At 42.5% G+C, this 16,984-nt stretch overlaps 1 protein-coding gene across 2 annotated transcripts in view; it reads left to right on the forward strand.

The window, feature by feature from the left end:
- CPNE3 (copine 3) overlaps window positions 1-16,984 on the forward strand; it is an 85,832-nt gene that overhangs the window by 44,814 nt on the left and 24,034 nt on the right. For both annotated transcript variants that reach the window (XM_044292928.1, XM_044292927.1), the window contains exons 4-9: window positions 419-493; window positions 5,082-5,153; window positions 8,744-8,827; window positions 9,480-9,569; window positions 12,731-12,829; window positions 14,878-14,964. In XM_044292928.1, the coding sequence (XP_044148863.1) occupies window positions 419-493; window positions 5,082-5,153; window positions 8,744-8,827; window positions 9,480-9,569; window positions 12,731-12,829; window positions 14,878-14,964 (507 nt within the window). The remainder of the gene's footprint in view (window positions 1-418; window positions 494-5,081; window positions 5,154-8,743; window positions 8,828-9,479; window positions 9,570-12,730; window positions 12,830-14,877; window positions 14,965-16,984) is intronic.

Below are 16,984 nucleotides of genomic sequence, written 5' to 3' on the forward strand. Positions count from 1 at the left end.
GACCACAATTTGTGGTCCGCAGCACGGGTGGCTTACATTCGTGTGAATGGGCCCTTAGTGTCATCATGGTGATAAGAATATAGATGCATATACAGTGGCATACCTTGCCCATAGGCTTTCATGATAAATTTATATTTATACAGCAGTATGTAGTATTATTATTATTATTATCATTATTATTATTATTATTAGGGACGCCATTAATAAAAGCTGTACCAAAATATACCAAAAGAACAATTGTTTGCCATCTTTTTTAGAAATAAGATTTCTTGAAAGCTTAAGCTGAATGCAGTGAAAACCACTGTGAAAGAAGTGAACAGTTTGCAGGCTTTTACTAGTGATTTATTAGGATTTTCTTAGTGAGAAATATGTAAATTATATCCTTTAATACATTAACTACATTTATTTTTCCCTCAAGATTGTCTCCAGTAAGAAAATAACCAAACCTCTTGTATTAAAAAATGGAAGACCAGCAGGAAAAGGAACAATTACGGTACGGGGAATTTTGTATTTGGCCTATAATGGGTTGTTTTGGGTATTTTTGTGATATACGGTAGATTATGCTAACGGTAGCCTGAACAAAGGCTTATATTATAAGGGAATTTGAGTTTATTTAAATGGAGTCTGTCCACAGTTTTAACCATGCTAAACTGCTGACAGCACTAGGTGGGGCTGGAGAGAGCAGGACAAGCATACCCTAACCCTAAGTTCACACCTGAGCGTTTTACAGCGCGTTCAAACGCGCTGTAAAACGCTCAACACATGAAAACCAATGCTTCCCTATGGGAATGGTTCTCACCTGGGCGTTTTACAGCGCGTACGATCGCTCTGTAAAACGCCTGACGCTCAAACAAGTACTTGAGCTTCTTTGGGGCGTTTTGACGCGCGTTTGTGGCCATAGGACACTGCAGTCAATGACACAAACGCGCGTCAAACGCGCGTTTACTATTACAAAAAGCGTGCGTCACAAACGCGCGTTTGACGCGCGTTTGGGAAACGCTCAGGTGTGAAAGCAGGGTTAGTGGAACTTTTCTCATCAGGAGTAGTCTGATTATGAAGTCTTATTTTGCCAGGTTCTGCCCCTGAAATGACTGAGAGGTAGAGTTTCACTGTGCAGTGCTCTCTATACTGAACTGTTTCACAGCCCTTCCCTGTGTTCTAAATGATAACTTTAGCATCCACCCAGGTGACGACTACAACCACCACTCAGACGAGGTGAGAGGCTGTGAACAGCTCAATGCAGAGTAAAATCCCTCCTACTGGGCACTTGCAGAAGCAGAATCTGGCAGAATAAATGTATATATAATAACAAAAACTCCAAAAAGGGTATGCTTCCTCTGGCCTCTGCCTAGTGTTGTCAGCAGTTTTACATGGCAAGACTGCTGACCGACTCTTTAACTGTTTAGTGCAATTCCAGCCAGGTTCTAAAACATACATAAAAAAAATATATATATATATATATATATATATATATATATATATATATATATATATATATATAAAAACCAAAAAAGAAGCAGCACACTACTAAATGCACTAAGAATGGGTAAACAGGTGAATGTGTGAACAGGGTCAAATACATGACGCCAATACTTACTATTAAGCGGGGAAGAAGCTCTTAGCGCATATAATTTATCAAAAATATGTCAGGCCCATCTACCAGATGTCAAGGTGGCTTCTCATCAGATAGGACCTACTCTAACATGGAGTGTCCAGCTCCATTGTTACTCTGATTTAAAACACCAGGGGGTGGGCGGGGAGTGCTAAGATCCAAAGAGGATGCCTATTCCTCTATAATATACATATAACCAAAAAACGGAACAGCACCTCCAGAGACAATCGCAGGTGCAAGCTACCAACAATGTAGAAAAACAAAAAAAGTAGCAGCACACTACTAAAGAGTAGGTCCCATCTGATGAGAAGCCACCTTGACGTCTGGTAGATGGGCCCGACATATTTTTGATCAATTATATGCGCTAAGAGCTTCTTCCCCGCTTAACAGTAAGTATGGGCGTCATGTTTTTGACCCTGTTCACACATGCACCTGTTCACCCATTCTTAGTGCATTTAGTAGTGTGCTGCTACTTTCTTTGTTTTTCTACGTTGTTGCTTGGTAGCTTGCACCTGCGATTGTCTCTGGAGGTGCTGTTCCGTGTTTTGGTTATATATATATATATATATATATATATCTATATGGTCAAAAAATCCATTTATAAGTGGGCTCTAAAGTAAGTGCATTTTTCTCATTTATGTCTTAAGAACTTGACATAAATAATTCAGATATAAACGATTAAGGGTACTTTCACACTTGCGTTAAACTTTTCTGGTATGGAGTTCCATCCTAGGGGCTCAATACTGGGAAAAAACTGATCCTAATGCATTCTGAATGGAGAGCAATCCGTTCAGTATGCATCAGGATGTCTTCAGTTCAGTCACTCTACAGTTTTTGGATGGAGAAAATACCGCAGCATGCTGAAATGTATTAATGCCGGATCGGTATCAAGTGTTCTGGTAAAACGGATCTGATTTCCAGGTCTGGGCATGCGCAGACCTTTAAAAATGTGAAAAATTATCAATACCGGATCCATTTTTCCAGATGACACTGGAAAAACTAATCCGGTATTTCAATGTATTTGTCAGACTGATCAGGATCCTGATCAGTCTGCAAATGACATACAGTACAGACCAAAAGTTTGGACACACCTTCTCATTCAAAGAGTTTTCTTTATTTTCATGACTATGAAAATTGTAGATTCACACTGAAGGCATCAAAACTATGAATTAACACATGTGGAATTGTATACACAACAAAAAAGTGTGAAACAACTGAAAATATGTCATATTCTAGGTTCTTCAAAGTAGCCACCTTTTGCTTTGATTACTGCTTTGCACACTCTTGGCATTCTCTTCATGAACTTCAAGAGGTAGTCACCTGAAATGGTCTTCACTTCACAGGTGTGCCCTGTCAGGTTTAATAAGTGGGATTTCTTGCCTTATAAATGGGGTTGGGACCATCAGTTGCGTTGTGGAGAAGTCAGGTGGATACACAGCTGATAGTCCTACTGAATAGACTGTTAGAATTTGTATTATGGCAAGAAAAAAGCAGCTAAGTAAAGAAAAACGAGTGGCCATCATTACTTTAAGAAATGAAGGTCAGTCAGTCCGAAAAATTGGGCAAACTTTGAAAGTGTCCCCAAGTGCAGTCACAAAAACCATCAAGCGCTACAAAGAAACTGGCTCACATGCGGACCGCCCCAGGAAAGGAAGACCAAGAGTCACCTCTGCTGCGGAGGATAAGTTCATCCGAGTCACCAGCCTCAGAAATCGCAGGTTAACAGCAGCTCAGATTAGAGACCAGGTCAATGCCACACAGAGTTCTAGCAGCAGACACATCTCTAGAACAACTGTTAAGAGGAGACTGTGTGAATCAGGCCTTCATGGTAGAATATCTGCTAGGAAACCACTGCTAAGGACAGGCAACAAGAAGAAGACTTGTTTGGGCTAAAGAACACAAGGAATGGACATTAGACAAGTGGAAATCTGTGCTTTGGTCTGATGAGTCCAAATTTGTGATCTTTGGTTCCAACCACCGTGTCTTTGTGCGATGCAGAAAAGGTAAACGGATGGACTCTACATGCCTGGTTCCCACCGTGAAGCATGGAGGAGGAGGTGTGATGGTACTTTGCTGGGGACACTGTTGGGGATTTATTCAAAATTGAAGGCATACTGAACCAGCATGGCTACCACAGCATCTTGCAGCGGCATGCTATTCCATCCGGTTTGCGTTTAGTTGGACCATCATTTATTTTTCAACAGGACAATGACCCCAAACACACCTCCAGGCTGTGTAAGGGCTATTTGACCATGAAGGAGAGTGATGGGGTGCTGCGCCAGATGACCTGGCCTCCACAGTCACCCGACCTGAACCCAATCGAGATTGTTTGGGGTGAGCTGGACCGCAGAGTGAAGGCAAAAGGGCCAACAAGTGCTAAGCATCTCTGGGAACTCCTTCAAGACTGTTGGAAGACCATTTCAGGTGACTACCTCTTGAAGCTCATCAAGAGAATGCCAAGAGTGTGCAAAGCAGTAATCAAAGCAAAAGGTGGCTACTTTGAAGAACCTAGAATATGACATATTTTCAGTTGTTTCACACTTTTTTTGTTATGTATACAATTCCACATGTGTTAATTCATAGTTTTGATGCCTTCAGTGTGAATCTACAATTTTCATAGTCATGAAAATAAAGAAAACTCTTTGAATGAGAAGGTGTGTCCAAACTTTTGGTCTGTACTGTACGTTTGCATGCAGTTTTCCTGATCAGACAGGCAGTTCAGGCAACTGAACTGCCTGCCGGAATCAAACACCGCAAGTGTGAAAGTACCCTTAAAGGGGTTATCCCATCTAAGACAATGGGGGCATATCGCTAGGATATGCCCCCATTGTCTGATAGGTGTGGGTACTACCTCTGGGACCCGCACCTACAAGGAGAACGGAGTGGAGAAACTTGAGGAGGGCGCACTGCGCATGCGCAGCCGCCGTCCATTCATTTCTATGGAGCCATAGAAATGAATGGGAGTGGTGGCTGCGCATGCACAGTACGCTCCCATTCATTTCAATGGGAGAGGTGGGGAGCTGCGTCTGGTGGTGGACGGACCCCGGGAAAACCCGGGGTCCTCCAGCCACAACTCTCTCCGGCTCCGTTCTCCTTGTAGGTGCGGGACCCGCACCTATCAGACAATGGGGGCATATCCTAGCGCTATGCCCCCATTGTCTAAGATAGGATAAGCCCTTTAAGGAGCTGTCCACATTGGAAATTGCTTTTTGTAAAGAAGATCCTTGGTTTACAGCCGTTTAAAATGAGGTGAAGCAGCCATGAAGTATGAATGTACCCTGCAGCACCTATTGAAAATAATAGGTATCTGTATAATGTATGAACGTGACCGGTCCACCAGATCACAATGGAGTCATAGCTGTGGATATTTGCTTCCCTCTCTATGACTTCTTCTAAAGTAGATTTCCAATTATATTTTAAGCTACCGTAATATCTCAGAATTTTCAGGAAGTCTATAACTTTCTTCTAGATATTTGCAGAAGAAATTAAAGATAACCGAGTGGCGCAGTTTGAAGTTGAAGCAAGAAAACTGGACAATAAGGTATTGGATTGAGCAATAATAAATCACAATGCAAGCTGAGATGAGGGATGGAAGGCCTCAGTGGTGCAGCGTGGTCTAGTGGAGCCATCATGATGCTGTTGGTGGGCCTAAGGGAGAGGCTGGAAGTACCACAGCGTTGCTGCATATGAATGCCTGTGCTGTGTCTGAGAAAGAAACCAGTGGAAGACAGACTGTTACAGTTTGGGAGCCATTGTTGAGTTTGTGTGGGATGTGGATACCAGGGTATGAAAGACTGGCTGATCTGAGGCCTAGCGAGAAGTCTGTTCATCCAGGCTCGGTGGAGTGAATGGACTGGTTAGAGAGTATTCTCTCCTTCTGCATAAAGTAAAGGTTCAAGTGTTGTACTGTGCCTGTAACTGACAGAGGTTTTCCATGATATCCATGCCATGAGCTCACCTTCCCTAACATCTGCCTGTTAACTGACTATGAGTATTGCCTGATGCCTCAGTGCTTCACACTGGTTTCTCTGACCTCTTTGGGTCAGCCGCCAACTACATTGGGACTATTCCATAAGGTAGTGGCCTGGTGGCTCCCTTAGAGTGAACACCAGATTCCTGTATAGGGGTTAAAGGGTAAAAACCAGGGGACCGCTAGGATAATGCCCTTAGGACTTACCCAAAGCAAAACCAGTTAGTTGGTACAGTGGTACAGATCTCCACAGATCGTGTCCGTGCAGATCAGAGCCTGCAATAAGGTATGGCTCTGAACCCCCTCCTGTGCCCCCATTGTCCCATCTGTGGTCCCCTGTCAGCCATCTGTGCCCCTGCCACCCCCTCAGTGGAATGGAATTGGTGACACTGTGCTGCAATGATGCTGTCACCGATCCCGGCTGTTTAACCTCTTAGATGCTGCGGTCAGTAGCCACCACAGCATCTAAAGTGCTGCGGAATATGGTGTGGCTATATAAATAAATATTATTAATATTATTATCATCTATGGGGTTAACAGAAGGAGGGAGCTCCCTCTCTCCCTCTCGGGCCACCATGCTGCGATGGCAGTGTCCCAAAGGTTACCATGGTAGCTAGATGCCTTACAAAGGCCTCCAGGCTTCCCTTGTACCTAAGGGATCATGCACACGACCGTTGTTGATTTGTGGTCCGCAAATGTCGGATCCACAAAACATTGATACCCTGGATCTTCAGGGTGCTGCTGTATTCAGGAAATAATGAGTAACAAATTGTGGGGTGCATTTTCTCCTAATACCCCTTTGGGGACATTTTCCTGTACAAATGTAATTTATCGTTTTCACAGCCAAGTGTTTCTAAATTCTATGAAACACTTTTTGGTTAATGTGCTAACTGCACCCCTCGATAAATTCCTTGAGGGGTGTAGTTTCCAAAATGGGGTTACTTTTTGTGGGTATCCTTTCTAGGGGTACCTCAAAAGTGACATGGTGCCCAAAAACCATTCCAGAAAAATACGCCCTGCAAAAGCCTATGGCGCTCCTCCCCTTCTGAACCTTGCTGTGTGCCCATGTAGAGGTTTACAATCACATATGGGGTGTTGTTGTAAATTTCAGAATCGGGGTAAAAAATATTGAGGTTCGATTTGCTGTTAACACATGTTGTCTTGCAGGAAAAATAGATCAAAATGAAAAATCCACAAAAAAAATAAATCTAAATGTTAAATTTCAGCTCCATTTTCCTTTAATTCTTGTGGAACACTTAAAGGGTTAGCAAAGTTAGTATGTCAGTTTTTAATGACTTGAGGGCTTTAGTTTCTAAAATAGGGTCATTTATAGGCGGTTTCACTTTTTTAAGGCCCCCAAAATGACTTCAGAACTGATATGGTCCTTAAAGTCTGTTTTGAAAATGTGAAAAATTGCTTCTAAGTGTACTTTCACATTAGCGGGGGAGTCTGGCAGGCTGTTCCGGCGGGTGATTAGCCTGTCGTATCCGTCCTGCCGCTAGTTCACGTTTGCACCTGTACCGCCGCTCCGTCCCCATTGACTATAATGGGGGCGGGGGCGGAGTTCCGGCAGCAGCACGGCGAGAGGCAGCCGGACTAAAAGTACTGCATGCAGGAACTCCCCTGCCGCTAGTGTGAAGCTAGCCTAACCCTTCTAACGTCGTAAAAAAAATAAATGACATTCTCCGAATCGTTTGGATAAGTGAAAGCATTCCAAAGTTATTACTACATAGTGACACGAAGGTGAAAAATGGCTTGGTCCTTAAAGTGAACCTGTCATCTACTTTATGCTGCCCATACTAATGGCAGAATACAGTAGAAACAGATGAGTTGATTTTAGCGGTCTGTCATCTAGAAGTAATAAACAAGTGGTTGATAAAAACCAACAACATAACCTTTGAAGACTATGCCTAGAAAACGGCCCCGGCCGCCTGAGAAGAGTCATGGTTATTCATGAATTCTTTCTCTCCCTGCCCACCTGCTGATGATTAACAGTCTAATACCTAATTTTCTCCTGTTTTTATCTTGGAGAGAATTGCCGGTCATCAGCAGATGGGGGAGAGCAGGAGATTATGTATAACCAGGACTCTTCTCAGGTAGATTTGACTCTTTTCCAGGTCTGGGCTGTAATGATTATGATGCTGGTTCTCGGCAACCACTTACTATTAGCTCATGAGTGACACTACTTTATGCTGCACTCAGTGAGGTTAGCGGAAAGTTGATGACAGGTTCCCTTTAAGGTGTTATTTGGAACAACCTGTACAAAAAATTGATAGTTTAGTGTTTGGAGAAAAATGTAAAAAAAAATATTTATGTTTTGCATTCTACTAAAAAAAAAAAAGTAAATGTAATCATATTATATATGTAGCACCAAATGACACACAAAATAATCTTAAAAAAAAACGAAACAAAAAAAAGACTTCACACTTCAGTACTGTCAGTGAGAAAATAAAAGTTACGGTTCTTGGAATGTGCGCAGCAAAAATTAGAAGAATATACAGTGTACTAAAATCCAATATTATCCACGTCCATAAATAAATATTCAGAGATTTCAATTGATGCATCCCCGTCGATCAGCTGTTTCGGAGTAGCCGTGGTGCTAATACTATATAGACCTGTCCCTTTGAAGTGAATGGGAGCCGAGCTACAGTTACAAGCTCTGTCCACTGCACAATGGATGGAGCTGGGTAGTTCAGGTGCCGACTTCCAACGCTGAAGCTAGTCTGAAACAGCAGATTGGTAGGGGGCAGGGGTGTCAGACCCCTTCTGATCGGATAGACCAATATAAAAATCCCGGGTAACTCCTATAAGGGGTTAAGTTTTTTCTGTTTTTTTTCGTTTGCCGACCTATTAAAAAGTCTTTATTGGCTTGAATATGTTTAGGTGGTACACACAGATTTTACTGTGAAGAACCTCTTGACCTAGGTATTATTGTGTTTACTGGAATTGCCGAACACTGTAGCATTATCACATGCAGTATTATCGCCAGGGCCCACTAGAGTACCGTCCTCCGGTGGGCCCAAACTCTGACAATAATGGACAGCTAATAAAACATGGCCTGTATATACAGTGGTTGGGCCCTCGGAATCATTTTCTCTGGTGGACCCAAGGGGCTTCAGTCCGACGCTGATTATCACTCACCATTTCACCTTTTTTTGCAGGATTTTTTTGGAAAATCGGACCCTTACTTGGAATTTTACAGGCAAGCTGATGATGGAAGATGGCAGATGGCCCACAGAACAGAGGTAATGATCAATCTCTTATAGCTACAAGCACCTCTATGCTTGAGTCCATCCTATTACATGCTACGTAGTTGGTGCATTTTAATTCCAATTTTTTCCAACCTGTGAAGTTATTACTTTGGTATACACAAGACTTTGATGGAGTGTCCAACAGCTCCATCCTTGCCAGTCTGTATATGCCAAGTCCTAGACCAGTGATGGCGAACCTTTTAGAGACCGAGTCCCCAAACTGCAACCCTACCACCCACTTATTTATCGCAAAGTGCCAAGACATATGCAATGGCAATAAATACCAATATAGTATATCTTCAATGTAATTTATCATTTAGCTATAATATCCTGCCTACACTCAATGTGCTGCCTGTGCTGTTCATAGTACGCCCTGCGCTGATGAATGGCAGGAAAATTCAAAGGCATATTGGTACACCATAGACTTTTTCCAGGGTGCGAGTGCCTACAGAGAGGGCTCTGAGTGCCGTCTTTGGCACCCATTCCATAGGTTCGCCACCACTGTCCTAGACCAATCAGTATACCCGGTGGTTGACATGATCCTAACAAAATAAAACTATGCATCTGAATATACTGCATGTAATATGTAGATGTGAGCATCATGGTCCTACTGTGTTATGAGTATCAGGTCTGTATATTTTTGTAGGTCATTAAAAACAATCTGAATCCTGTGTGGAGACCCTTCAAGATACCACTTCAGGCTCTCTGTAATGGGGACATGGACAAGCCTATCCGGGTGAGTTGCTATGGTCATTTTGTGTTGAGTGGGTAGAATATGGGCACATCTTACTGTATATAGCATGAGCTTGTAAGATGAGAAATTATACTAAAATGTTTGTCTGGTGGTCTGAACAAGACGCTAGACTTCTTGTCTCCTGCCTACTGCCAATTTGTAGGCATCTTTAAGTTTGTAAAATATGGTACTTGGCTTCTATAAAGAAAAGGGAATAACATAATGAAAGAGTAACTATGATTTTTTATTTATTTTTTTTACTTTTTAAATAAAAAAATAAATAATCGAAAGTTATTTTTGATCACCAAAATGAGGCGTTAGAAGCACTCAGCTGAGTGGTGCTTCTCCTCAATGCAGGCCACGGAAGTGAAGATGGCCTCAATAGAAAGTCTCAATGCTGAGATCCCCACCGGTCAAAACGTAAAATATGTCCCTATAACAAATCAAAAGTTTCAGATGGGTGTAGTTACTCTTGAAGGAAATGTCAGTACTGTAGATCTGTGCTGAGTTTACAAGTCAGTATTTTCCTACATGCATTCATGCGGCAATCTTTTTAGGATTTGGAGCACATTGGGTAAATTTTGCACCATTTGAAATGACCAGAACCTCACGGAGAAAGTTCCAGCACTTCATCTGTACACAAAATCATGACTGTGTGATACAAATTAAAGGGGTTATCCAATCCCCATAATGACCCCCAGAATGTCAGAGCCCCTCCTATAGATCATACTTACTTACCTGCTTCCCGAATCCCTGCACGGCAGCCACTGCATTTCCCAGTCGTACATCCAGCAATGGGGGGAGCAGCCAATAGCAGGCCGCGACGGTGACCAGCCTCCCTGATGTCACCCGCCATGCTAGGGAGGTTGGTCACAGTCGCGGCCTGATATTGGCTGCTCCCCCCATCGCCAGATGTTTTGATCCGCGCAACTTGGAGATGCAGCGGCGGCCGTGCAGGGATCCGGAGGGACGCGTGTGCTGGGGAGCAGGTAAGTATGCTCTAGAGTAGGGCATTCTGGAGGTCTTTATAGGGGTTGGATAACCGCTTTAAACGTTCATATAGGATAACTACTCGTGGCTTTCACGTGCTTGGCCGCAAATGCGCACTAAGGAATTATTAAAGTCAATGGGTTCGCAAAAAAAAATTCAAAAAAACTGATGCAACGTGGACGTCATGTGTATTTTGCAGATCCACGTTTCGGTCATGTGAATGCACCCTTAGGCCTCTTTCACACGGGCGTCCCGGATTTGCTCCGGATGCGTTGCGTGCGCATTGCGGGAAAACTGCGCAAGTAGGTTATGAAACTGCAGTCAGTTTTGACAGCGATTACGTTCCGATGTTCAGTTTTGTCGCGCAAGTGCAATGCGTTTTGCATGTGCGTGAGAAAAAAACAATGTGGTACCCAGACCCGAACCCGGACTTCTTCACTAAAGTTCGGGTTTGGGTTAGGTATTCTATTCATTTTATTATTTTCCCTTATAACATGGTTATAAAGGAAAATAATAGCATTCTTAATACAGAATGCTTAGTAAAATGTTGCTTGAGGGGTTAAAAAATTAAATAAAAAATTAACTCGCCCCATCCACTTGTTCACGCAGAAGGCATTGTCTTCTTTCTTTATCTTTCAGGACCTGCAAAAGGACCTTCAATGACGTAATCAGCGCAGGTCCTACTGAACGAAGATAGAAGGATCAATTTACTAACATAATCTCCTAGCAACAATGCGTGAAAATCGCATTGCATCTGCACTTGCTTGTGGATGCTATACGATTTTCACGTATCCCCATTCATTTCTATGGGACCTGTGTTGCATTAAAAACGCAGAATATAGAACATGAAAATCACCGCTCATCTGCACAGCCCCATTGAAGTGAATGTGTCAGGATTCAGTGCGGGTGCAATGCATTCACCTCACGCATTGCACCTGCGTGGAATTCTCGCCCGTGTGAAAAGGGCCTTAGGCTAAGGCTAGATATAATGGTTGTGGTTCAAAAGATGTGGACACAAGGCGCATCAATTTTACCGCAATTTGTTTTGCAGTACTAATTTTTTTTGCATATCTTAAACACTTGCAAAAAATGAGCATTGAAAACCGCGTTGATTTGTAGTAATACTGCACGTGTATACGGGTTCTCTTTTTGTACCGGTGTAAACAGCACATGGTTAGGACAAGTTTTTAGCCTTTGGTATAACCAAAAAGTTTTCATTCACGGAGAGTTATTGAAAATGGCTTGGAACTTTGTTAGAAAGTTCCAGGACTTTACATTGTGTGATGAAGCAATATGCCGGCCGGTCTCCTGCACACAAGCGTGCTGCAGTATGGGACGTGTTTCATAAACTCCACTATCTGTATATAGTAAACAGGGCAGATGTTTTCAGCATTTCATGCATGACTGTAGGGGGTCACGGACAAGGCCTCTGACCTTGTGGATACTAATTCTTCTAATGGAAGAAATTCCATTTAGCTGATGTAATAGGAAACGTATAGGTGAATGTTTGACTCTGAAATCTCCTTTTAGGGTACCTGCACACAGTGTAGATTTGTATGCAGAAAATCCAAAAGAAATCGGCATCAAAACCACACAAAAAACTCCACAGAAATCTGCACAATTTATTGCAGTTTTTGTGCATTTTCTGTGTTTTATATGCAGTTTTTGTTGCAGACTTTCTGTTTATAACAATAACCCCATTGAAGTCTATGGGGGAAAACCACACTACAGAACATTGCACCAACAATTGACATGCTGTGGATTTTAAAATCCGTACGTAAGAGAAAAGCAAAGTGTACATGAATCTTATTCACTTTGCTAGTGCTGTTGTACACAGCGTTTGTTTTTTTTTTGCTGTAACAACCTGGACCACCAGAAGAGCACACCCAGGCCATTTAATCCCATAAATGCCGTCTGCAAAAGCGACATTGGCATGTAAGCGGTTACTGGCTCTGTCTCCCATCGGCACCCCATGAATGAGATTGCGGTTGCCGATGTCTGTGAAGGCCCCAGCCATGCCTGCCGTGTATCCTAGCATGCTGTACCTCTCTGGCACAGCCTGCTGGTGGATGTTAGTATAACACTGACAGAATTGTAGCAAATTGCAATAAATTCTCCAGCTTTTTGTTATATATGTAGAATAAATAACCTTATTGCGTTGATCTGTGTTTCAGGTTGAGTGTTATGACTACGACAGTGATGGCTCCCATGACTTGATTGGAATTTTTCAGACCACGATGTCCACACTAAAGGAAGCAAGTCGCTCAATGCCAGTAAGTAACAAGCAGCAAGTAAATATCCTTCTCATGGCGTGAAAATATATTACTATGGAAATGAAATAAACTGAGCAGATTAATTGAACTCTAGTTTTGGAGCCTGGTATGTGAACGGGTATTTATCCTTTAGTTATTCTGATATCACTCACAGAATAATAGGCCACTGTGCTTGGGATATCCCTTGAACTCTTTACAGCGGTTGTCCAATGTTTTTATTGTACTTTATGCACTGTGTGTTCTATAGGCTGTGTTTGGGGAGGGAGGAAGCTCCCTTGTTTAAGTGGTTCAGTCTAGGGTAAGCTGTGAGTGAGTAAACCACAAAAAGCAGCAAGGAACAAGTGACAGAAAATGTGCCAGACCCTGAGGGAATTACCTACTGGATTTAGTAGCACATTCAGCAGTCACATAAGGTAGAGGGTCTGAAAGGGTAACACCTATGTTGAAGTTACAGACTTCCCTGCATTGTGGTTGGGACAATATACCTCAGGGCCCGTACCATATTACATGTTCAGACTGGCCATCTGTTTAGAGAGACTGTATCCTGCTGAGGGTAGGATATTTGAAGATAGAGAAATTAAAGCCTTTAGTCCGAAAAAGAGAGATTGTACAGACTGAGTGAAAGGACAGTGCCCCAAATTGGACTATTAAACTACCTTATACACTCTCCCATATACAGCCTTGGGAAACTGCATATGCCAACTATAAAGACTGCATTCAATATGATCAGTGACTGTGTTATCGCAATTCATGCGATTCTCATCTTCTTTGTGTGGTGCCAAATCAATTAGAAGTATAAGTATGAACGCGCCATACTGCTTTCCTAATGAGACCAGACACACAAGTTGGTTTCATGAAAAGATCTTCTCATCCCCCTGCACAAGAGAGCTTTATTCAAGTTACATTCACTTAAATAGCAGACATGACATCACAAAAGGGGTGTTCCTTAAGAAAAGACTATTGGCTCCTTAACTTGATAGGAGTGGTTTCAACAACTTCAACTCTTGAGTTTCATTGGCACATTCAAAAATGGCACCCTAACTCCCCCTCTGGTGTTGAATTGCCTCAGTACAGTAAAGTACAGTGGACTTGTTGCATTAAACCTGGCCTCATCATTGCTTCACACTTCAGGAGACCCTGCCTTGCATCTCAAAACCAACCTACACCAAAGGCAAACCAACTAACACCAGTCAGGAGAAACCAAAAACCAGGGAGTGCCACAAAGGGGGGAAAAGTTGCAACCTTCCCATCATTGCACCACCCTAGGGAGCACTGAGGAGAACAGTCACTGTGAGTAATACAATTCCAATTTGTGCAACTATCATCACTCTCATCCTCTCCTCATCACCTCCTGGCCGCTGAATGTCCGTTACTACATCCACTCCGATCCAGCTTTGCTGCTTTGTCTTTTTTCTGGGTTGCAACCAGTGACATATTGTTTGGCTGCAGCGGTGACATTCTGTATAGCGCTGCAGTCAATCACTGGCTTCCCCGGTATAAGACCAAGACCACTGCGACCATTGATTAGCTGCAGCTTTATCTGGAATGTGACCACTGCAGCCTAACAATGTTACTGGCTGCAGCCAGGGGAAGATGACAGTGGCTGTGGTGGATCAGCACTTTAGTAAATTTAAAAAATACTTGGAAACCCCTTTAAAGTTTTATGGGCAATGGGCACTCGATTTAACGGTTTATTTTGTGAAAGAGCTGGGATTCACAGCCGCTTTTGGTCACTGTACGCCACAACCATCATATCACCTTCCGCCTTCTCAAACAGCTGATCAGCGGGGGTCCCGGGTGTCGGACCCCGCTGATCAGATGCTGATGATCTATCCAGAGGATAGATCATCACTTTAAACAAAGTGCAGAACCCCTTCAAAGCTTGTGCACTTCAGATGTATATGGTACTTTGGGAAATACGCTGCACACAGTGTGAATAGACCTTATGTGTAATGCTGCCATTAATTCATCTCGCTTCTAGCCTCATTAACTGTCCTGTAAACCCCTGGATGCAGAATCCAACTTTAATGAGGTTTTTGTCATTACAGGTGGAATTTGACTGCATAAATGAAAAGAAGAAGCAGAAGAAGAAAAGCTACAGAAACTCTGGGGTAGTCAGTGTCAAGCATTGCCAGGTTGGTGGATTAAGATTTTACTATTTGGGAAGACAAGTAGTCAGTGCTATTAGCTTGTCCTACTATACTTAGGTCTGTTTCACACTTTCGTTGTGGATTTCCGGTTTTGAGATTCGGCAGAGGATCTCAAAACTGTAATTAAACCGATCCATGCCATTTAATACATCCGGATGCATCCGTTTCAGCCAGATCCGGTTGTATTAAATCTAAACTGAACAAACCGGATTCGGTATTGTAAGTCAATAGGCGCCGGATCAGTTTTTTTTCGCTGACAAAATAAACTGTATCCGGCACCTTTGACTTGCATTGATATTTTTGCCAGACCCGGTTTGTTCCGTTTCGCAGACCGGACACAAAACCGCATATTGCAGCGGTTCTGTGTGCGGTCAAAAAACCCAACAAAACTGATCAGTTTTGGGCTGGTTTTGAGATCCTCTGCTGGCTCTCAAAACTGGAAAGCCACAACGCAAATGTGAAACGGGCCTTACAGGGGTTGTTTAGCCTGGAAACCGACAACCCTGACGACTTCCGGTTCAGGAACAGATATGAGAGGAATGTGAGAGAAGAGCTCCCGATAACATCCCCCACAGACCATCAATAAATTACCCACAAAGGCAAAAGACACACTTACAAAAGAGACACATGATGATGACCTAAAAGGAAACAAGAGAGTAAAGAAAGAAGGAGACGTTATCACAGCTCTGCTATCAGACACTGGAGTGCAGGCAGCAGCAGCAGACGCCATCACTAGCCGAGGGTGTCATGGAGGATAAACGAATACGGGGCTTATTACAGCAAGGAAGGCTGATTAAGGCCTCATGCACGCGGCCGTTCCGTGCATTGAGGACCACAATTTGCGGTCCCAATGCACAGGCAACATCCGTGCGGCGGCAGGACGGATTGAGACCTATTAAAGTGAATGGGTCTGCATCCGTGCTGCGGGGAGTACACGGCCGGTGCCCGCATATTGCAACGGCCGGCCGTGTGCATGAGGCCTAAAAAGAAAACAGACTGAAATTATAACAGATAAGGAGGAGAGAACAGAGATAAGACAGAAAGAGAGGAGATAAGAAAAATAAATAGAAAAGGAAGAGTGATCAGAAACACAGAATATAGACCCAGCTGAGAAAAACATTATCATAAAAGAAAGGTAATAAGAAACAGAGTCCAGCTATAAAAGAGTGACTGACAGAAAAGAGGGAGACAGGGAGAGATAAAGGCTAGGAGATATACAAGAAAAACAAACAGCCATTACATAGAAATACAAAGTAACCTGCATGAGACAGCTGACACAGTTTTAAAATAGATAGTCAGCATCAGAAGACAGATACAAATAATTTCCAAAATGTTACATATCCAGCTCACCTTGTGTAGAAACTCCTCGTGCACGGAAGGAACAGGTAATATGAAGAAAGGAAAAATATCTGGCACTGGAATGATATTCAGTAAAAACGTCCTCTTTATTAAACGTAGCGTAAATCCAAATACAAACAGATCCTCGCACGAAGCGGTTGTTGACCCGTTTCGGACAGGTGTCCTTAGTCGTTACGAGGATCTGTTTGTATTTGGATTTACGTTACGTTTAATAAAGAGGAAGGTTTTACTGAATATCATTCCAGTGCCGGATATTTTTCCTTTCTTTAGATACAAATAACTACCTTATTAAATTGAAAAAAGAGAAACTAAATCCAAGATACACATATAGCAAAGTAAATGAAATAAAAAGAAATAACAAAAACTCTAAAAAAGGACAAGAGAAAAATATAACATCCACAATTAATGTGGGGGAAACAGTTGTTTTTCTATCTTATGATAAATAACAGAAAATTGTAATTAAGCTGATATAACATAAAAGGACAAACAATGTATATAATGAAAACCCCCCAAAACAGGAAAAAAGATCACCCAGTCCACCAATTGTAACTAAAGAAATACCATCCACACAAAGATCTTCCTCACCAATGGATGACACATCTTAAGACGTAAATATAGACAAAATATTGAAAAAAATCATAGACTA

This window comes from Bufo gargarizans, chromosome 5 (assembly GCF_014858855.1).
Source record: "Bufo gargarizans isolate SCDJY-AF-19 chromosome 5, ASM1485885v1, whole genome shotgun sequence".
Classification (NCBI taxonomy): Eukaryota; Metazoa; Chordata; class Amphibia; order Anura; family Bufonidae; genus Bufo; species Bufo gargarizans.